The following is a 24,021-nucleotide window of genomic DNA, read 5'->3' as shown; positions in this document are numbered from 1 at the left end:
AGCAAGGGGCCTTGAACATGCCCATCAGCATTCAACCAGCTTAATTTTTTGCACATACCAACCCTGCCGTGATATGTGGTCTCGTTCATGCAGATAGAGGGGAAAGGTGAGCTTATGGATTTCAGAATTTCTTTAATCAGGCATCAGCCATGATCATGTTCATATGTTCATGGTGTATATGTTTTTGTAGAATGTTAGGGACTTGATTTCCACTGATTCGTTTGTATAATGGTTCTAGAATTCGTTTTAGGTTTTTAGTATAGGTCATCCGTGGCAGGCGTCAAAGCTCATTCAATTCATTGACAGCTGTGAGCTTTGGATGTTGCCAGGCCGCTTGTATTTACATCCAGCTGTACGTAGCCATGTCTATAGTTATGCACTGTGGTAGAGTGAGTGAAGTAAAATTTATCTTCACGGCAGCACAATTTCAGCCCTGTCGTGACGAGAACATTTAATTTTGTACATAGTGATTAATGGTAAATTGTAAAAAGCTGTCAATGAAGGACAGTAAAATAACTTGATTATCACATGGTCGAATTTAAAACTAGCTATGAGATCTAAAACAGTTTACCTGTAGACGACAATACAAGGTAAAACAATCTACATATATTGTAGCATGGGAACGTATTATTAGTTTGAGTGAGTGTCGTTGTTCCCTGTCTTTATATGGAAGATGCTCAACAACTTGTAGCATGGGAACGTATTATTAGTTTGAGTGAGTGTCGTTGTTCCCTGTCTTTATATGGAAGATGCTCAACAACTTGTAGCATGGGAACGTATTATTAGTTTGAGTGAGTGTCGTTGTTCCTTGTCTTTATATGGAAGATGCTCAACAACTTCCACCATACAGCTGGAATATTCATAATTAATTGATGTGTGTTTCAATTTCTATTCAATGGGCTATTGTACTCTGTGACAAGAACACTGGCAGATGGTACTGAATATGGTGTCATCTGATGCGTGTATGAATTATGTTTGCTACCTTATGCCACATTAACCAACACTGTAATTATGTGGACGTGATAGATAATCGACGCTGGATAGAGAATGGGGATGGGTGAAGATGTGAAATAGATACATACGTAAGTAAGTAGGTGGACGGTAAGCCAGGCAGGCAGGTAGGTATTTCCTTTATGCCATGCACGGTGGCCTATCAAAACAGCACATAATAAAAGAAATGTATCATTTTGCCGTTATTAACGTAGATTCGTCGCCGAGGTTGAAAACTCCGTTCATTTCCGACAAACATAAGTTAGTTGAGACTTATCCCAACACAACACGTCATGCACGTCATAAACACTAGAAATGAGGAGGGTGGGGGAGAGAGAGAGATTGGGGAGGGTGGGGTTGAGGTATAAACGTCAACAATGTCACCCGTCGTCGTATTATCTTCCTTTCAAACGTGTAAAGAACATACATGCGAATGTACCATGACATGACGAACATGAGCTGATCTGAATTTCTATACTAACAATACACCCAGCAAACCACTCAGTTTCGATGAACGCTGGCGGTTTGTTGGTAATCTCAATGATCGTTGTTGCTGATGTTAAAGATGAAGGAAGAGGGCACGTATTCCTGGGTGGTGCTTGGTGCTTCCTCCGCCACTATGCTGATTGGCTCAAGTATCACCTACGCCACTGGTGTGTTCCTCGTCGCCATGTTGAAGGAGTTTGAAGAGGACTTAGTTCTCACAACCTGGGTAGGATCGACTTTCGGCTGCATGTTCGCCCTAGCAGGTACGGTCTTTAGTAATGCGTACTTCATCATCTTATTACAGAATCCTGATTGGACATGGGTCCGGGTGTTCAGTTCGCTTTAAACGGAGATCTGCAATACACAGAAAACGAAAACCGTTCCTTATCCGTTTGTTGTTTAATGTATGTGACGGAGGTTGACCATGTTCACCTACGTTGCAAACGCCATTGTAACATTAGTGTCATAATTAATGATTGTTTCTTTTCGCCATATGCGTAGAAAAGGCAGTAGGATTTATGTGGATAGCAACTGTGTGGAGGTGATAAATAACCGATGCACTAGGTAAAGCACTAAGATATAATATATGTTCATAAAAATGATGTGGAGTTGATCAATAACCGAAGCATAGATAAAGCACAATGACTTATGTTGATGGCAACTTTGTGGAGGTGATAAATAACCGATGCATAGGTAAAGCACTAGGATTTATGTGCATAACAATTATGTGGAGTTTATCAATAACCGAGGCATAGATAAAGTACAATGATTTATGTTGCTGGCAACTTTGTGGAGGTGATAAATAACCGAAGTATAGATAAAGCACTAGGATTTATGTGGGTGGTATCCTCTTTTGCCATTCGGGCTGGTTGTATGTTTAAGGAGTCAAGGGGATTATGAGAATCGCTCGACTGGGTTTGTTTCTTCAACTAATCACAACTGTCTGGGGGGTTGATGACCAAGCCAAGAAAGGCATTTAGTACGGTTCTTACTATTAATCACAGTCATACATAATACAGAGCATACACCAATGTACACAATAATCATCATGATGAAAGAGCGTAAATATAAAAAATTAATAAATTACTATCAACCACACTCATACATATTGATGTTGAAGTCCCAATCATGTATAATCAATGTCTACAATGAAGGTTCCCACACAACTGGCTTTAAAATCCAATAAAATGGGAAACAGCATCTCCACACTCTTTCATGGCCTATCTTCCTGCTTGGAAATTTTCTAATTCTGTCTGTAGTCTGTCGTTCAGCTTTCAATATTTCATAGCAATTACGAGGAGGTGATAAATAATCAACTCTGGATAGAAAATGGGGATGGAGTGAGTTAGCGTGTTTAGTTTTATTCCAGGTATATTCCGCAATATTCCAGTTCTATGATGGCGGTCTGTAAATAATCGAATCTGGACCAGACAATCCTGTAATCAACAACATGATCATCGATCTACAAAATTAGTATATAACATGTGTCAACCAAGTCATCGAGTCTGACCACCAGAAATAGGGTGTCCAATCACTCACTTAGCCAGATTCTGTTAAAAAACATCTCTCACATAGAGATTTTGCTGACTGGGGTTAGTGTTTTCATAACATATAGCCCAAGTGAGTGAGTGAGTTTGGTTTTTCGCCGCACTCAGCAATATTCCAGCTATATGCCGGCGGTCTGTAAATAATCGAGTCTGGACCAGACATTCCAGTGATCAACAACATGAACATCGATCTGCGCAATTGGGAACCGATGACATGTCTCAACCAAGTCAGCAAGTCTGACCACCCGATCCCGTTAGTCGCCTCTTACGACAAGATTAGTCGCCTTTTATGGCAAGCATGGGATGCTGAAGGCCTATTCTACCCCGGGTAGACCTTCACGGGTAGAATGGGGATGGATGCAAGTGCGAAACAGATAAATTGGTAAGTTGGCAGGTAGGTAGGTAAGTCAATAACATAGACAAAGCAGTTGGAATGACAACTTCATTGGATTCTACTCCCGTTGAAGGCCGTGAAGCTGCACAAATAATTTATACAGCTCAATTACGACAGTGTTTATGTCAAAGGCTTCAGTTCCGGATATAACTCTTTAGGTCTTCCTAAACAAACAGCAGCTTCTCGAGGCAAATAAATCAGGACTTACATTCACAGCTGACAATAAAGTTGGGGCTCGATTTCCAGGCCCACAGAAAGGCGCTTATTTCAAGCACTAGTTCGCCAAACCATTAACATTAACGTTTTCTTTGATAAGCATATCTTGAGAGTTTGGGCAACAAACTCCAGTCACTAACATCATGAGCATGAAGCCATCCAATTGCTAAAGGTTAGCATGGAAACCAAACCAGTGACCTAACCAGTTCCCATCGAATTATCCGTACTGATCAGTTGAGAGTAAAGTAGTTGTCCGAATGTACGATACTGATTATTTGATTATGTCAGAATCGCCCCTTTATGAAAACAACAACATATTCATAGAAATATCCCAGTTGGCACATTAAACGTTTACATGCATTCTCAGAGTTGTATTTAAAACTCGCATTATGCTTTACAGGTCCAGTTGCCAGCGTGATTATCAACATGTTTGACTGTAGAACGTGTGTAGTAATGTCTGGTGTGTTGATGATGACTGGATTTGCGACAAGTTTTCTGGTGACAGACATACGATTCTTGTTTCTGACATTTTCTTTAGTAACAGGTAAGTAACTTGCCTCATTGTGTTGTGTCATATCGACCGCGTATTCTGTGTTAATGCTAGTGGCAGGTTTGATGCCAGTGACACCTTGCAATGTCATATTTACTGTGTACTCAATGTGCGATGTGTGAAAGTTTCTAAATGGGAGGTGTTCACTATTGTTGCCTTGTGTCATATATAGAGGATACTAAACGACATTCTGCGTTATACACTTTTTATCAAACGAGATAGTGATTTGGTATCAAACGAGTGAAAACTAGTTTAATATAGATGGTATTTCATGGAAGCGTGTTTAGCATTCTGTGTATCACTCTCAACATAAATTGATTAAATTGCGGCGATATTGCCTACAGTGTGCACGTGATGACTCCAAGCTTTCCGACAGTTAAGCAAGGTCAAATACTATTGTGACAGAGGAATTAACATTGTGACGTCATGACTGTAAACCAATATGGCGACATACTTGCGGTCCTACACTGCAATATCTTCAACGGACGAGTTATGAAAACTATTTAATCTACGTCCAGTATCTGTTGTCAACAAATGATATGTGTGTAATGTCATCGAATATTGTCATATTATCTGTTTGAGTGCCTATGTGAGTGACTGAGTGAGTGAGTTTTGTTTTACACCACTCTCAACAATATTCCAGGCATATGGCGGCGGTCTGTAAATAATCGAGTCTGGACCAGACATTCCAGTGATTAAAAACATGAGCATCGATCAGTGCAATTGGGAACCGATGACATGTTTCAACCAAGTCGGCGAGCCTGACCACCCGATCCCGTTAGTCGCCTCTTACGACAAGCATAGTCGCTTTTTATGGCAAGCATGGGATGCTGAAGGCTTTTCACAGGTCACGGTTCCAGATGGTAGCTGTATATAGTGTCATTAGCTAGTTTCATATTAACTGTGTAATCAACGTCCAGTACCTATTTGACCAATAGCTGAATGTAGGTATGTAGTTCCACTATATAGCGTTTTATAACAATTATTGATTATGAGGAAAGAAATACAACTGTGTTTTGAAGTGACCTACTGGGGATTTTATTGTTTTAGTTGAATGGCGTTCATGATGAAATCGACTTCAAATGCAGGGATGAACATGAAACAACCTCTGTTTTTCAGGTTTGGGCATGTCACTAGCAGGAACTGGAGCAATAGTTGTTCTAGGATACTACTTTCGTGAACATGCAGCCATCGCATCTAGTATCTGCTTCACCGGAGCTGGAATTGGAATATTTGTTCACCCACCGCTTGTCCAGTTCCTTCTAGAGACATATGGTTTTCATGGAGCCTATCTTATAATTGGGGGAATAACATTTCACGCCTGTGTAGCCGGCATGCTAATGCGGCCAGGTGTTGCTGAGCGGGCAAGAAAACAACATATCTTGGGTGGTGAAACTCTCAGGAACAAGATTTTGCTTTCAATGTGTGGAACTTCGACGATGATTTACAATGTAATTCAAAACGGATCATTCCTATTTTTTGTAGCCGGTATTTTGTGTTTTTCGCTTGGTGTCTCTGCACAATATCAGTTCCTACCTGAATATTTCATAACACAAGGATCTACATTAGAAGAAGCTTCTTTTGTTGTATCTGCGTCCGGTGTTGGAAGTATCTTCTCGCGACTTCTCGTTGGATTTGCCGCAAGTGACGAGAAGATCGGTGGTGCCACAATATTTCCCTCCATCAATGGGATAATGGCGGTTTTCACGTTCTTTTTACCACTGTTCAAATCATCAACTTATCCAAGATTAGCATATGGAATCATCCTTGGTGTATATACGGGAGGTACGTGGGTTCTTATGACTACTTTAACACTGGATATTCTTGGTCTTGGAGACTTTGCGACAGGCGTGGGTATCGGAAGGTTCTTGTGTGGCGCTGGCTACTTGATCGGTCCTCCAATTGCAGGTAAGAAACACCGTGGAGGATGGGTAAAGTGTTTTGTATTTCCATCAATATCAACAAACTTCTTTCAGATCGATCCAGAAAAAAACACATTAAGGAAACGACTATGTTCCCTGTATCAGGATTGAATTCCTGACACGACTTTCCTAATGACATGTCTTCATAAGTCTTTCTCTTTACTCACTCGGTGCGGTGGGGAAGTCTTGTGGTTAAAGCGTTCGCTCGTCATCCCCAAACCTGGGTTCGATTCCCCGTATGGTAACGATGTGTGAAGACTATTTTTAGTGTCTCCGTTTATCATAATCTGTTCACACGAAAACAAGTCCGACGTTTGTGACTCATGTGCTATCCTGACTGATTTTATATTTCAGGGACAATGATGGAACAAACAGGAGATAAAAACAGTGCATTTATGTTTTCGGGTAGGTTGCTACTTTCTTTTATGCTGAACCTTTCATGGTGTCTGTGTCCAGACTGTCTACCGATTGTATTATGTACAACGATCCATGTTGCCATGATACATTGACACTCACGAAATATTTGCTACACAAATAACTGATATCCCATTAATTTCACTTTCCATTGTCAACTATATGAATGTACCGTCGAAACCGGCATCTATCCAATCCGGCAAGTTGTCATCACCGGCTCAAAATCTCAGTCCCATCGGTGACTTGTATAGTTATCATCAGCTCTAAAGTCCGGCTCGTTGTCTAAACCAGATAATTTCTTCAGCCCTAAAGAGTGCCGGCTTGGACAGCTTCCACTGTAGTTAAGATTTAACGTCACATCGGCAATATTTCAGAGAACGAATTTCGTATTAAATAGAATATTGAAAATAGTGTTTATGGAAACAAACACCAATCCCCTTTCAAAACGTTTCCCCCGAGGATCACCCCCTGATTATGTGAAAACGTAATGCTACTCACTCGTGATACTGATCGTTTTGCTGTCATCATTTGAAAAGTATAATTTTTTTGTCCTAAAATCTAACATCTGTCATTGAAGGCTAGCATCCGCCTTAACACATGGCAATGCAGTTTTTGCATGGGAACGGTTTTCCCTTGACGTTTTTCACGTTATTTACGTTTTGTACTTCAGTCTGACAAAAACAAAACGTGCGTCACATATTGCGTTTGCCAGTCGAACGGATTCTGGAAGGTAGAGGAGAAAGTGTTTACCTAGGCTTAGAGTGTTCGCTCCGGGTCCCAATACCCTAACTGATACAAAAAATGAACGAAGTCACCCTGTCTATGGGGATGGAATATGGCTCATAGCAGGTTAAAACACATTCACACTTTTCCAAAGTGGACATCTAACAACATGAAATTGTACCTTTGACCAGTGGTAATGAAATAGTCCAGTGAGAGTTTGCTTGATCCTACTATGTTTCGTGTTCGCTCGTGTTGAAACTGTCCACTAATGTCTGTATGACACTACACTAATGTCTGTATGACATTACACTAATGTCTGTATGACATTACACTAATGTCTGTATGATAGCGCAAGAGGTTATCAAGTATAATTCTAGTAATGGTGTTTTGGCGAAGTGTGGTAGACATCAGTTGTATGTAGAATATCATGGTAAATGTGTTGAGAACTGGTGCAAACTTCTGATGACTGATAACAGTACGTATCCGAGTTATTTTTTATTCAAACAACTCGATGAATCTGGCAAGACAACATGGACAAGTGGTGTTTTCGGATTCGGTGATGTGTGGTTCTTTCAGGTTATTGGAAATGAACATCAATGTCTAAAACATATGTGTCGTACAGTAATTTCTGTTCGTGTCAATAGCAAATACTCAGTTCATATGCATATATGTGACATGCTTTGCTATCAGTTAAATTCATTTCGGACCCTGATAGCTGACGGAGCTTAAAGGTTGGAATAGAAAAACGATCACACCAGCCTTTCAAATTTCCCATTGATTAAATACATTTCCTTACAAGGTGACGATAATAATCATGGAGAAATATAATTTGTAGATTGGTCCATTATATACTTAAGAAATGTTGTCCAAGATGGCAGCCTGGCTGCTGTTTGAGCAAGATCGACAGGGCTTTGCTCAATTTAATTGTTGTGTTATTTGGCCTTATTTACTCTGGTTGATGAAAGTGCAGTATGGTTCATGAATCATCTCTAGTGATAAGCAAGGATTCCTTTAAACTTAAAATTAATTCCATAGAACTAATACTAACCGGACTTTCATGGGAGGGAAATTTGTGTCATACCGTCATGTATATGCACACAGATGTACAATATTTCCAACCTTTCAATGCTTCTATTGTGTGCACTATTTTAGCGTAGATCGTATCGTTGTTTCAGGTTCAATGTTCTTCTCGGCAACTGTGTGTGGGTTTCTGTCATCTCTGAAGAGGAAGGCCGTGGAACCCTCTGAGGACACGCGTCGGGACACAAGAGCTTCCGACACTGCTGACATTACTGACGCTCTAGTGACTGCGAGTGAATAAATTTGTATTTTACATATCGACAGCATTGTGAATTGGAAGGACAATTGCAAAAGCACTCACGTTAACCTCAATTCAGTCATTTTGATTCCTTACATATTTTGCTTACCTATACTCATTTACTGTCTTGTGAAAGAACATGTGGAATATACATTAAATAATCAGAGTCTCCTTTATTCGACATATATTGGTGTGATCGATATCCAACAAGACATGCGCACACTATATTTAGAATCGTACAGTCATACAGAATAATAGTTGTGGGGCACGTTTGAGTGTGAGTATTTGAGTGGGGAATGTGAGGGTGAGTGGTGTTTGTCATACCAATTCAATATATAACAAACGATTCACAGAATTTTGTTTGATGACTTATTTGAGTGGGGAATGTGAGGGTGAGTGGTGTTTGTCATACCAATTCAATATATAACAAACGATTCACAGAATTTTGTTTGATGACTTATTTGAGTGGGGAATGTGAGGGTGAGTGGTGTTTGTCATACCAATTCAATGAATAACAAATGATTCACAGAATTTTGTTTGATGACTTACGAATTGGCTATAGAGACTAGCAACTAAAATTAGACCATGGTACTGGCGATAATGGGGAATTACTCCTCCTGCATGATTCTCAGCAGGGCTTGTGGCATCACTTTGGTCAAGCAAACTTAAAGATGCACACTGCTATCAAATTGATGGCAGTGACATGAAGGCAATGTTGGTATGCACCAACACAGAGGGTAATGTAAGCAGAGTCGTATGTAACGTCACGCGTATAACAGACAGGATGCATCATACAGACAGACTGACATGAGCTAGACGAATAGTGTTGCTCACATTACCTGCACATTCACAATGTAATAAAGAATAAATGCATGTGTTTGTTGTATTTTCCAACGTTCCAGCTAACTGACGCCATTGGTCGAGTCTTGACTGGACAATCAAAAGATTGTAACGTCTGGTACAGGGACACGTCATCCACCGAGTCTCACTTCTTCAACTCAAAGACACCTGCAGTATGACGTCATTTCGTGCCACGCGCTGATATGGTATAGCCATTTGAAACTGATCGTGCGTGTGTATGTGTTGAGTTTGTTGAAAGAAGAGCTCATTAAAAGTAAACTGTGAGTTCCACACAGCGTTGGACGATGGCACATTTATATGCTGTGAAGGATGGAACCATTAGAGTTGACATACCTGACCCGGTACGTGATAGCCAGCGATATTCTACCCGTGCTCTACAGACCAAAGGAGGCTAAACTCTGCACATAACATGAACGTTTGAAAATGTTATTCTTTAACTCTGTCAACATCTGTATTCTCATTGTGTGTAGACTATTTCATCCATGGTATTTTCAGGGAAAAACATAAAATCTGGAGGTTGCTTTACGTCTTTAACGCGGCTATCAGTAACATTCCTGAACATGAACATGAACTAATGGAGTGGGAACAAGACAATCCAGTGATTGACACCGTGACCATCAATCTAGACATTTGGGACTGGATGACATGCATCACACTCTCGGTAAAGGTGACCACCGACTCCACTAATCACCTCCATGACACTAATGAGCTGCTGAAGACCAGTTGTAACACATGTCTATTAAGGAGCAGGATCCACCATGCCCAGAAACGTAAGGCAAGGTCCTATTGCTGACCTTGTTCGATCAGTATGTGAATCTCTTTGTCATTATTGATTGTAAATGTCATTCTTGGATGCACTCTCATGTGCAAAATACCCTATCTCAAACGAAGTTGGGCACACGGGCAAAACCAGAGCCGCTGCTTCCTTCAAAGTATCTTTAAACGTTCTTTTTTTCGCGCATTTGAAACACGAGTGTTAGTATCCATCACAAAGTTTTCACAGCCGATAGACATGCAATGATCAAAGCTAGCCCCCATAATTAAATCGTGTTTACTAAAACAGGGTGTTGAGATTATAGTGGTGTCAACATTATGCCCCAAAGGCGAGATCAAGAGTGTTGGTAAACCAAAAACACCACCAATACGTATATATATTATGTAAACGTAGTGGACTTACCGTGCTGACTTATGATCTATGACATAAATATTCCATGCATTTATTTTAGCATTAATCATCGATGAGCGCTACATTTGAGGCGAAAGAGGCCGAGATGTCACTTGAATTACAGTTGTCAAAAGGACTGAAAGAAAGTTGTAATGCACAAGTTTGCCGACATGTAATAAGACAGGGTGGTATTCCAACACAAGGGGAAAGTATTTTAAATCACAAACTATGAAGGATCTTTTTAGCAATATAAATTCTCATTTAATTATTGCCTTCTTAAAAGAATTAGATCTGTTGACTGGTTTGTAAATAAAGCAGTATTTTTTGATTGGAAGTGTGAATTAATCACTTAGATTGTTCCTGGCATTCAACTCAAGGGAGGTTGAAGTGCTGTAAAATTATTGTCCTCCTGAGAGGGTGCATAAGTCCCAAAACGTTAGAAGTCAAATTTAATCTTCCACTTTTTTAGCTGTAGTAATTTTGTCACTTTAATTTGTAGCTAATCTTGCATACAATCGCCAGCAGCTGGAGGGATAGTGTAAATCTAGCTAGGGACCATGCATGTAGCAGAGGTACTATAAGTCCCCATGGCCCCTAGTATGGCGATCTACCTTCAGTTGTTGGTGATCAATAGCCCATTTTCACATGACAGTGTCTATAATTTTCTGTGTTGTAACATTCTAGTTATTTTTCTGTCCGTCGATGACTAGTTGTTTAACTTCCTATATTTATTGTGCATCTACAACAATTCTCGTCACTATATGGCTGTAAAATTGCAAATGTGACGTTGAATTTTAACTCACTCACTTACAGACACTGTGAACAGTGACAGGTTTAATAAATGCATCATACGTTGATTAGGTTCTGGCCTTCAGTTTTTAATGGGTTAATCATCCAATCGCTATCGTTGAGTTTTCGTGGCTACTGGTCAAGATGGATTATTGCTATCTGATACATTATAGCATCTCCCTCGTCCTCTTGGTGGTGGTGATTCGTTAAGGTCCGTGGTAGAATAGGCCATCAGCAACCCATGCTTGCCATGAAAGGCGACTGTGCTTGTCGTAAGAGGCGACTAACGGGATCGGGTGGTCAGGCTCGCTGACTTGGTTGGCATACGTCTTTTGTACCCAGTTTGGCAGATCGATGCTCATGCTGTTGGTCACTTGTTTATCTGATCCAGCCTCGAATATTTCCAGACCACCGCCATATAGCTGGAATACTGCTGAGTGTGGCGTAAAACTAAACTCACTCTTGGTGGTGGTAAATAAATCAAAACGAAAGTGTTCTACCAGGGCCAACTTTTACTCAATACCAAGTGGCTTTACATCAGTTTACATCCTTCTGCTTCTTGATCACAACGTCAGCAGACTGACGGCCACCTGTACGGACCTTGTCGCCTCCATGCACTATGCAGAGTATATTTTCAGACTGAAAAATGATACGTGGAGGTTATAACAAAGTAGAACACAAAAAGCAAATGCCATGTTGAGTTTATCGGTATTATGACACAGATTATGTCCATTCTGACATTTCAGCAGAGCGTGTTTACGACGAACCAGATGCTGAACTTTGTTCAAATGGAACATGATACTTTTCTTGACACGATTTGATAATAAAAGTGACAGTGCGCAATAATTTAGAAAACATCTATGGCTGCACTTTCTTAACGATCCATTATTTTTGGACGAACTGGTGCTCACTTTTTTCACCTACATAGTTTTGTACATGATGCCTGCGTAATCGTTAACATTTCAAAAGACACAGACATGGAAATACGGAGATATGTTCAAATTATAGCCCATTCACCTCCAAACCGAGACCGAGGAATTGCTGGCTAGCTCGAAAACGAATAAACATAACATACTGAATGAAACGCTGATCATAATCAGAACATCACACCAACTCTGTAAGGTTTTTGCAGGACATTTTTCTTAAAATAAATACCAGTTCTTGTCCTGCATCAACCACGTCTTTCTAACCACCCGTTTGCCGCCTTTTTCAACAACCAATGTGCTGCTTTAGGCATACTTCTCGTGAAAAGTTTTCAAAAAAATATATGAAATCATCGAAACAATAAAGGGGACCTTCCCAGAATTGACAGTAGTGTTGTATTCCTCTGTGAACACTTACCCTTGACTTGGCAGCAAGAGTTGCCATTGTCACAGGTTTGACCCTCGACGATGTTGGCGCATGTTATCAACTGGCACGTCCGTCCGGTCCCGCTAGCTGCACAACCTGAAAGAAACGTAAGCTGTCTACAAATAATGCATCAGACTATGGTTTTACCTTGCTTTTACGGCAACAATTTCTTTACTCAATTCGGTGGTTGAATTTGTTAGTCACTCTGTGAATGTGTTAGTGCACTGCATTTATACAGAAATGCAAAAGCTTTTGAGGTCCTAGTAAATCCTCTTGCTAAAGATTTTAGTGACCTGAACATTTGTTTCCTTTTGGTTTTATCTGATGAAATCGAAAGCTGAAATCATGGAAGCACGGAACTGTTTTTCCAACGAGCTATTAAGTTAGGCTTAATGCCACCATGAACTGGCTACCATCATTCGATTTTGAAATATAAGGAGAAATCGACGCCATTTTTCATTCATACACACTAGCATCGCTCCGCCGCAATGGACAAGTTACCTTAGTACACATGGAGACGATATACGTCCACACTGTATAACTACTTACAACATCCTGGCGAATTATCTCACTGATCACTTATCCATCTGTCAATTGTGCGTGCATTGTTTTCCTCAAACGCGTACGAATATCCACATTTAGACATTTAATAATTTCGTTTTACAGATTCATCAAAGAACAGGAAAGACATTGAAGATTTCGTCCTAGATCTATAGCTATCCGAGATTGTGGTTTTACTCAGTAATTCGAGCAGGTGTATGGGAAATAATAGAAAAACTCTGACAGTCTGAATCCGACACTTATAGTTGAGGAAACACATAAGTAAACAAGCATTTGGTAATTTATTCGACAGCGTGACTAGCATCCTCGATTTCTCCAGGGTGTACGTTCTGATGAATTCCCATTACACCCTGCACCATCTACGGTTCGGCCTGGTACTTTCATTATCTCGCTTTGCTGGCCCCACCTTCTGAAAGTAGCCAATGAGCTAGCCGTTACAACCGAGCTTGCCAGGGTCAACAAAGATAGTGGTCTTTGTACGCAGTGCAACTTAGATTTGGGGAAATTCATACAGAAAAATTGATAGACTCGAAACTTTGAAAAACTGTAGGTAAGGACTCTGACTTCTGCTTCTTTCATAGAACCTCTGCTTCATTGGGTATAAAGCCAGCCAAGGGAGGTAATGAATTTATCGGGCTGAGTCGAAGATGCATCCAGGGTTTAGTGGATACTTATCGGAACGTATACACTAGGGTATATCGTGGGTGCGCGATGGTATATGGGTACAATGCGTGAAGCCTATATCAGCTGTCCCCTCGCCCATATTGCTGGAATATTGCTAAAAGCTAAATCTATACTCACTCACTTACTCCATGCCTGCTTCAATCATGTGAATACTCTGCAAAGAACTGAAGTGAAGCTAGTTTTATTCTTACTGTTATTTTCTGTTGTCTCTGGAACTTGTGTCGTAGTTTCATTGTCATTGTCATTTCCTTCATCTTCATCTTCATCTTCATCTTCATCGTCGTCCTCATCGTCGTCCCAGTCTTCATCGTCGTCATCTTCAGATGGTAAAAAACCTCCGATTCTCATTAACAGTTTGAGAATTTCCATATGTTTCATTCCGTTCTCATGCACCTCTTCGGTGTTACCCAGAGAAAACAGGCCAACCAAAAGTAATATCACGCGAAACATTTCTTTCCACCTTTGGTATAACAAGCTGTAGCAACAGGCAGAGAGCTAATGCATACCTGCCTATGGATTCCATGTCTTATATCCTCTCTCCACTGTCGTACATTGTTCATGACATATTTTGATTCATTTTGTTTACCAAGGTACCTGCATGGATATTACATTTGTAAAAAGCACTCTTTCCCCGATTATTGCTTTGCACCCTGTAACAGACAAAACGTAATTAATTTTAGTAGCATTTTATTGGACAGGATGATGATTCACTGGCTCTAGAGTGTGTGTCACCTGTTCTTGGATACAACGGACTAGCCCGCACCGACGGCAATAGAACCTTGTACATTAAGATAAATTCTCACACGATAAATCTATCTTTGACATGTAATAAGTAGGAGCGTGTAGTATGCATCAATTGATACTCATGTATTTTCAAACAGGGATATATACTCTTAAAAAAAAGTAGAGGAACTTTATGTTTTTTATTTACGATTAAAACTATTTAGGCGATTTATCGGAGTCAATCAATGTTGATATGATAATATTGAATGTTTTGAGAGTGCACCACCAGTTGCACTTCCCTACAACCATAGTTATTTGGTTGAATGAAAGATGACTGGTGTATGGCATGTAATTTGCATGTATACGATTTCCATTTTAAAACAAACAACTAGAAACAAACACTAACAAATCTTCAGGATAAACTGCACTGTGTGAACAGTGAAGTCCGAGGCTATGGGTCATTACTCATAATAACTATACCAGTATTGTTCAGTGATGACGGACTCATCACCATTATACGCCTGCAATAATCATGGACCTCGTTTCACATGGCTGCCGTATGCCTAAGATCTTATAGCTTTTCTCGTAGCATTCGTAACTCCTGTACTGTAACATAGGAAGAACATTGTGAAACTGTGTCCTGATCTTTATAGTGGCGACAAACATCACACACGCGCACACACGCGCACACACGCGCACACACGCGCGCACACGCGCACACACGCGCGCACACGCGCACGCAAGGACACAGATCAGCACAGGCACACTGGTCAGAGGTCTTTGTGTTCCTGCCTTTATAATCCTGTATCATTTTGGTATTAAACCAAACTCACTTTCTCTGTCCAATAAGTACTATTATTATTACCTGGAACTCAACTTGGGAATGTGAAAGTAATCTGTGCTGACGTCATTTCAGGAATGCCGTAGTATGGAGATCTACCTTCAGTTGTTGGTGATATATAGATCGCATTTTATATTGTTTATAACAAGTACTGCTAGTAGCTTTTAACTTTCCACACTAGTTTTAATTGTAACTGTGAAATTCTGTTCGTTTTACTGTGTTACTTTGACGACAGGATTTTATAATATATACAGAATTCATTTCAATATCAAACATATTCTCGTCACGATATGGCTGAAATATTGAAGATGTGATGTTAAATATTAACTCATTCACTCACTCACTCACTCACTCACTCACTCAATAATGTCGTCGTCTTTGATTGTGTGAACATCGAACTAATAAACTAATGAACCCCAATACACTAATGAACATCAACTTCCCTGTCACGTGACCGGCATTTGATCCAACGCAATGTCGTATATCATGTTAACGCCAGGCTATATCAGACCGTTTTGTTCATGTACAAAGGCTGGTCACTGCCTCTCGCAGGTTACCTGCGGATATTCAAGGCTGGTATAGTCATTTACTTTTATTAGTGTTATTTGGGCATGCAGAGGTATAATTTTTGTGCAACAGTCAATATTAATCTACAGTATATTACTTTGTTTTGTTAGAATAGTGACAAAGCTTTTGTCCGAATTGTACTCAGATGCAATCTGTGGGTGTGGACGGACTGAGAAATGATTGTGTGAATTTGTGGTCAATACTGAACTTGGTCACCCCTTGACCATGGTCATTTATTGACAATATGTTCTGAATATGAATAATACACTCTTCTACAACAACTGACATCACTCCACAGAAAAATGACAAAAAAAGATTTTTGTGACACACAGTTCGTGTATGGTTTTATGCCGCTTTTAGCAATATCCCTAAATACCACGGCGAGGGAACCAGAAATAGACTTCACACACTGTATTCCGCGAATCGAACCGTCGAATGTTTAACCCAGTAGACCTCCACACCGCCGCCACTGCACTTGGGAAGATTCGTGGTATAAGACCAAGCAGTCCAGTGATTGATATCAGCAAAGTTTCATGCTGCCTTCAACCAAGCCATCGGGACCGCTACATGCATTTAGCTCTTCTTAATACATTAAAGAGATTGATCTAAGTATTCTAATCCCAAATCTTAAGGCGTCTAAACATAAAGCTATAACAGTGGTTTGTAAGAACTGATGGATTTACGTGTACATAACACACAAAAAGTTAAAAAAAAACCCAAAACGATAATAGTAATAATACAAAAACCACGTAGTACCCAGAATCTAAGGTGGTGCTAATTTTGCGAATCAAATACCGTGCATTAAATATAAGAAGGATGTTTTCCCTCAGCAGAAAACACTGGTTCAATACGTAGACCTGATGGGTAGGATGATATTCACCACAACATTAAATGTAGAGTAAAAACTCGAGAAGTAGATGTTAATGTGAAAGACAAACGGCCACGACACTAAACACTGACTCACTACATAGGGCCTGGTGTGAAATTCATCCCACCCCACTACTAAACACTAACTCAAAACATTGAACCTGATGTGAAAGTTACACCGTCACAAAAGTAAACACTAATTCAAAACATTGAACCTGATGTGAAAGTTACACCATCACACCAGTAAACACTAACTCAAAACATAGAACCTGGTGTGAAAGTTACACCATCACATCAGTAAACACTAATTCAAAACAGAGAACCCTGGCTCAATACGTAGACCGGTGGTTAAGGATGATGTGCTCCCTTAAAAGAGAAAATTCGTAGGCCCGTAGGCGAGGATGCTATTCTCCCTCAACAGACAGCGCCTACTCAATACGAGGACCTCACGCGAAAGATCAACCAATGGGACATACCCTCAGACTGTCCTGAGTATAATTGTTGAGGGTTTTTTTTCTTCTTCTAAAAAGAAACCTTAAAGACACTTCCCCTTTTCTGTATTATGCCATCAGACAGCGCCAGATCCATACTTATAAAACATGGGGAAGGGTCTCTTCCCGATTTAGGAATTTCTTATGAAGTTGCCGCATACTTGGAAAGCAGCTTCGGCTTCAGAACAGGTTGACATACAGTCGAACCCCATTGTCTCGAACTCGGTTGAGACGAATTCTCGGATGTGTCGAACTGACATCTCGGTCCCTGCCGATTTCCTTATATTTATCATTATTTTTACCCTGATGTGTCGAACTAGATGTGTCGAATTCCCGGTTGTGTCTCATGTGATGCCATGCCCGAACGCCAAACAGACTGTAATTTCGTATTTTTTTAAGAGATAAATTCCCCACATGTACACGTATGTACATTATTATTTCGTTTGTATGAACTATACAACTTTTATGCCGACTGAAAATGAATTAGTGCTGTCAACTAAATGGGATCGCTTGTGAGTTTGTTAAATTATTCTTGTTCTTATCTTTTTGTAAGCATATTTACTTGCCATGACGAATAAAGTGATTGAATTGATTTACATTTGTATATGTTGTAATTTAAAGATCAATACTGCCGTAAACGTTTATTGCAAAGATATATTGTTCGTATGTGTATCCTACTGCAAAATAACGATGTGTTAAGCACCGGGGTCTTGTTGGTTCTTGGTCTTTTCAGTGCTGACGGATGTGTCGAACACTCGGATAAGTCGAACTTTCCCCTTGGACCCGACGAGTTCGACACAACGGGGTTTGACTGTATGTTGTAGTTATCGTTCAAAGGAGCAGAATCAAAGGGTTTGTAAACCCGTTTGCAGCAACTGCTAACATATTGCAGAATTCTGTTATATTGAGTGTGTCATCAAAATCCTTACATTAATACAACAACGGAGAACAACGCAAATCACCAACAAACTCAGATTTGATGATTTCCCATTTTGTCTGTAATATGTGTGAACGCACAAAAAGTCCACACCTTCCACATACTGGATCAAAATCTTTAGAAAAAAGATACCAAACACTGCAGTTAACACTTCCCTCCGAGTATTATAAAATATTCGTCCAAAACACTGTAAAATGTTGTAAAGTGTCGAATATCCATGTGTGAATCACGTTGCTTGCTCTTCAATTGTAAGAGGAGACTCCAGCCAGTGCAATAAAACCATGTTAGTGATTCGAACGAAGAACTTGCTGAAAATGCTAGAAGTTGCAGTGCGTCTGCGCATATTAACACCATCCGTTTCAGAGAAGCGGAACAATAACTGCAAACTATAATATGATTATCAATTGAAGTTGTTTGTACCTTCAGTGGGTGTTGAAGAATTGTAAAACCGCTGTCACCATAAAAAGGTTACGTTAGACCAACTCAAAATATATTTTATCTACCTGTACTTTAAACGCAATGGCGAAACTTGCAGGAATCACAAGTAATTAAAGGAAAGGTGTAATGTTGATGGGGAACCATGAAGGAACCAAACTTAAGGTACAGTAAGTTTCCATGGTGCCAAATATGGTGGCCTAACCTTTTCTCACTGGTGTTCTCTAACCCCCTTTTTCTTGTGTTCTTTTAGCCGCATGTTGCATTTGTTACTCGACTAGGTTTAAAATTATTATAAGTAATTACAATGACATTCGGTGGCAGTTTTTAAGGTATAGAAAGGGTACGACCTATTTTAGTAACAATATGGCTGGGGTACTGCCAACGTAACTTCAACTGCTAAGGAACACACTATTATCACCACGACGAACTACTACTACTACTACTACTACTACTACTACTGCTGCTGCTGCTGCTGCTGCTGCTGCTGCTGTTGCTGCTGCTACTACTACTACTACTACTACTCGGTCTCTAGACCCATTGCCGATTGAAGGGTTCCCGACGGAGCCACCATCTTGGCGTAATATCGAGTTCATAGTCAGAAATGTCTTTAATATTTCACACAGTTAAATGACACCAAACAAACAGTTTTGTTTACAACAGAATTCAGGCAATAACATGGAAATGTCATTCACTTTTTTAGATTTACTAACTGAAATTAATTGGCCCCCACACCACTGCAGGTATGTCACAAAGATTACTTCTAATGTTCTTGCACGGTATCCGTTTCAACTGCAGACACGTGCAACAGATCGGTTCGAAAAGGTTGCACGTTTGTCAACACGTGATAAGACAAAAACAACATATTCATAGTCATAAGTCATGTCTGCTCAAAGCAGATGCCATCGATTACAAATGTGTGTAAAACGTGTGAATATATATCAATGCAATGTTTCAAAGGGCGTCATGCCATTCTTGTTCAGAGGCTGTTTGATCAGGTTTGCAACACTCAACACCTCAGTAAACCTTTCAAGACGTTTTGTGGCAGACATGTGGAGGAAATGTCCAAATATGATGCATCAGGGACGAAACTGATGTCCATGCATTTCCCTATTTTGCTTTTATACCATACGCTCCCGAATTGTTTCAGGTGAACCGTTGACTAGCAGTAGCACATGTTTATGACAGGTGACACCAGCACAGCAGCATCCGCTCACCTTTTAGCGAACATCAATCTTTCATAGAAAGTCTATAAACAAATGCTCTGGCATCGTGCTGACAATCACCCAGTTGTGTGATCCAGATTCATTTTCTATACAAACAACGTCGTACACCTGTAATAATGCTGGGAACAAATAAACATGATATGGTCACAATAGCAAAGTCGACTCAGCATTAAGAGAATTCTTATGTGTGAGTGAGTGGATTTAGTTTTACGCTGCACTCAGCAATATAGAGACATCGTATTGATGTGGCTCTTGTCGCCTCTATTTCCAGGACAATTAATCCACTGACCCTGTTATTCTTTGAGTCTCAACATTCCTAAGAAACGTTTATGCCAGCATCGTCTTGCTGCTACTTCTTCATGAGCCTTATGAAACCAAGTCACTATGGCTTCAGTAACCATGTCGAGGCGAGTAACGGAATCGGGTGGTCAGGTTCGCTGACTCGACTGACACTTGTCATCGTATGCCTAAAGCGATGCTCATATTGTTGATCACTGGGTTGTCTGGTTCAAAACTTTTTGTCACGGACATATCAACATCGGAAGCATTTCTGTTTTATTTTTTGTTAATGTCTTTTTCTAGGAAAGACTACATGGCATAGATGAATCATGTAGAGCCACATACGTACACATGGCATAGATGAATCATGAAGAGCCACATACGTACACATGGCATAGATGAATCATGAAGAGCCAGACCTTTTTAGCATATGGCCATGATCGGTATTCGTTTGAGAAAAACTTGAATAGTATTGCAATAGATACAAATGTGATGAATTAGAGTTTTAGGAGCAGTGTTTTCTTTCAGCTAATACACGTGATTGTGGAGAAATTGCACCATGTGTCATTTAAGAGCAAGTTCTCAATGGCTAGTTCTTTATTTGTCGTTTAACACCGCTGTCACTGACATTGCAGCTTTGCTGTATCGTCCTTAGACAAGACGAACTGATTCGTACTGAAATCATTAGATGCATTTGATTAAAACAGGACCAATGACATCGATGCCCATGCTGTTAATCACTGGATTACCTGGTCCATTCGTTTTTTTACGACGGGCGTATAGATACATCGTGGGTGCTTCAAAAACAGACTAGTGCAAAAAATGAAAACAAAATAAAAGGAAACAGCAAATATTTCTTATGTGATCGCGGTCTTTCTTTGTATCTGCGACACCGTGGCTCTTTTTCTGTAAATCTTACGTTAAAAATAAAACATATTTAATTAGTTTGGTTTGTTGTTTAACACCGCACTCAGTAATATTTCTGGACCAGCCATTCCAGTGATTAACACCATAGGCACCGACCATCGCCAGTGGGATACGATGACAAGAGTAATATTTCAGCTCAATAATATATCTCGTTTAATGCTCAGCCTAAACACTATCTAAGCTTTGTTATGGTGATTTGGAAATGTAACATGTCTGGAACAGACACTATAGCGATTGACATCACGGGTGCCTATTTTAGCAGTCGTAATACGATGACACGTATTAATACAGTAGGCGAGCGTAAACATCCATTCCGTTCAAATGTTACAGCATTGGAGGTACGGACATTAACGTTTTATCCTCGCTTTGAATGTAGATGTTTCCTGACGTATGTAATTTGTTATAACGACAAGCAGGATCGGAGTGTCCTTACTGTGTATATCATCATATTTCAAGGGGTGGTGCTAAGGTTATCGTGTCTGGCGATCGATATAAAAATCAAGACCCAGAGCGCAAAGACTTTTTATTTTAGATAATAGGTCTGTTAATAACAGAGTCTGGACCAGACAATCCCGTGATTGACACCATGGGTATCGACGTACGCCCGTGGAATACGATGACAACAGAGTCAGCGAGCTTGAACATAGAAATTATAAACGGGAACTTGATCGGCTTGGAGGCAACCTGTGTCAGAGTCACGTACCCATGGATGTTAATCTGCAGCAAGGTATCTTGGTGGGTTGTCTCTTCAAAACCGGGATATCTACATATACACTCAGTGCATGTACGTTGCTTTCTTGGTGCAAAGCCATCAACGCGACGTCAAATCTATTTCACGACGCTGATATTGTGTGATATTTTGAGATTTCGACAATAGAACCATCGAAGCGGACGTAAAATATAACGCTCCTTTCATCTACCACGAGTACAAACCGATTCAGGTTCATTAACATGTGTGCAATCTGAATGCATTGTTTTTTTCTTTTAGCAAATATTTCACCATTCTTGAAGAACCGCGTTAGAATTGGTTTTCAGTAACGTAAGTTTGGCTTATGAGACAACTAACGGGATCGGGCAGTTGGGATCGCTGACTGGTTGACACATGTCATCGAATTTCAGTTTCTAAGGTAAATGCTCACTGGGTTGTCTCCTCCAGATTTGATAAATTACTGATTGCTGCCTTAAAGGCTGGCCATGGATTGATTGTAGCAAACTAAAAAGGCTGATGTGCAGATTGCAACTTTTCAGCACAGCAACAATCTATCATTCATTTCGAAACATATCGACAAAAACAGTTAGGGATACACCCCTAATTTTGAATTTATGAATAATCATCTATTACGTCATTAACAATCTGATGAAATATCGATCATAAAAATGCCAACATCCGTAAGTTATTTTGCCCAGTATGTACCCAGGCAACGAATATAATTCCGGAACACTCTGCACTGATGACCTGGGAATGGATCATGGAATGGCACTTCTCTGGGGCGGTTATGTTCAATGGCCGTACCTAGATCCAGGGTGGACACACGTTCATCTCACGTAGTATCCCCAGTGGACAGTGTGGATAGCATGTTGACTGACCGTTGTCCTTGCATGTGTATCATGTACACCACATGTACATTATAAGACCTGTCAACGAAGTAGAGTAAAACAAGTAGAATATCACAATTTGAATTAAAACTAGCATGGAAAGTTAAAATTAATATCACCATTTAGACAATACAATATAAAAGCAGGCTATAGATCGCCAACAACAGAAGGTAGATCACCATACTAGGGACCATGGGTTGTGGACAATGACAATAGCTCCAGAGACAGTGAGATCGATGGAAATTCGAATAAAAACTTCTGAAACCAGCCCTGCTTGTTCTTGCTGTTTCATTTACTGTACTTACCCCTTTGTCATAAATTCCAATAATAAAGATTTGAACTATGATCGTTTCTTCAACAACTTCCTAAGATGAATAAAATTCAATTAAATGATCAATAGCTCTGGTAAACTTATCAGGATTCGTAGTTTTGGTTTCACTTTGTTTCATTTACGTTTTCGTTAAATGTAACATTAATAGGTACGTTTTCAACACAAACAGACTATTGGTGATGGATTAAATTTAATAAAAATTCAAATTACATTTTAATGCCTCACCATAAATGATGCAATCGTAGCTAACTTTGAGTGCTGTGCATAGTTGGAGAAAGTTTCTCTGATCCCCTCTTTGCGCTAGAGGTTTCCTGTGGCGATAGAATATTATCTCGGTTTTTAACGCACACAAGGCGACAGCTTATCCACCCACAATCATTACATCAAAGGTAAAAATACATTCCCGCTGAAAATAAATTTTATGTCTCTGGACTGTTTGCTCCTGATCCCAGTACGTCGGATTAACACCTTCGCTGACGCGTTAACGTCGGGTTAAAGACCTACAAGGTTACTTAAAGAATTGCCTGATAGCATGGCATGGTGTTTGCAAACGCTGTCGTTGCTTACAGTTCAGAATAGCTGAAAATCTTGTAGCAGTCTACTCGTTGAAATCGTAAGTCTCAGTTTGGTAAACATGATGTATCATTCATACTGAAGGCCACAGACCGATAGTATACCAGAACATAGTACAGTATCATTGAAATGAATAATACAGTCACATCACAATATGTCATGATGTATCAGTCAATCGTTATTCATACTGAAGGCCACAGACAGATAGTATACAAGAACATAGTACAGTGTCATTGAAAGGAATAATACAGTCACATC

At 39.9% G+C, this 24,021-nt stretch overlaps 1 protein-coding gene across 1 annotated transcript; it reads left to right on the top strand.

Annotated features, from left to right (window-relative positions):
* Window positions 1–1,555: 1,555 nt before the first annotated feature.
* On the top strand, window positions 1,556–9,091 carry LOC137282498 (monocarboxylate transporter 12-like). Its single transcript, XM_067814250.1, has 5 exons — window positions 1,556–1,739; window positions 4,034–4,177; window positions 5,303–6,091; window positions 6,460–6,510; window positions 8,418–9,091. The coding sequence occupies exons 1-5, from the start codon at window positions 1,556–1,558 to the stop codon at window positions 8,561–8,563; spliced, it is 1,314 nt and encodes a 437-aa protein (XP_067670351.1). The 3' UTR covers window positions 8,564–9,091.
* Window positions 9,092–24,021: the final 14,930 nt, after the last annotated feature.

The sequence above is a fragment of the Haliotis asinina genome, chromosome 4 (genome assembly GCF_037392515.1).
Source record: "Haliotis asinina isolate JCU_RB_2024 chromosome 4, JCU_Hal_asi_v2, whole genome shotgun sequence".
NCBI lineage: Eukaryota > Metazoa > Mollusca > Gastropoda > Lepetellida > Haliotidae > Haliotis > Haliotis asinina.
The sequence above is the reverse complement of the archived record's forward strand: the minus strand, read 5'-3'. Positions and strand labels throughout refer to the sequence as shown.

What these genes read in the sequence shown, in the direction of transcription:
- LOC137282498 (XM_067814250.1), top strand. Translation starts at nt 1,556, where the DNA reads ATGAAGGAAGAGGGCACGTATTCCTGGGTGGTGCTTGGTGCTTCCTCC. An exon ending in GATCGGTCCTCCAATTGCAG is followed by an intron (nt 6,092 to 6,459) that starts GTAAGAAACACC and finishes TTTATATTTCAG; the next exon opens with GGACAATGATGGAACAAACA. An exon ending in CAGTGCATTTATGTTTTCGG is followed by an intron (nt 6,511 to 8,417) that starts GTAGGTTGCTAC and finishes TCGTTGTTTCAG; the next exon opens with GTTCAATGTTCTTCTCGGCA.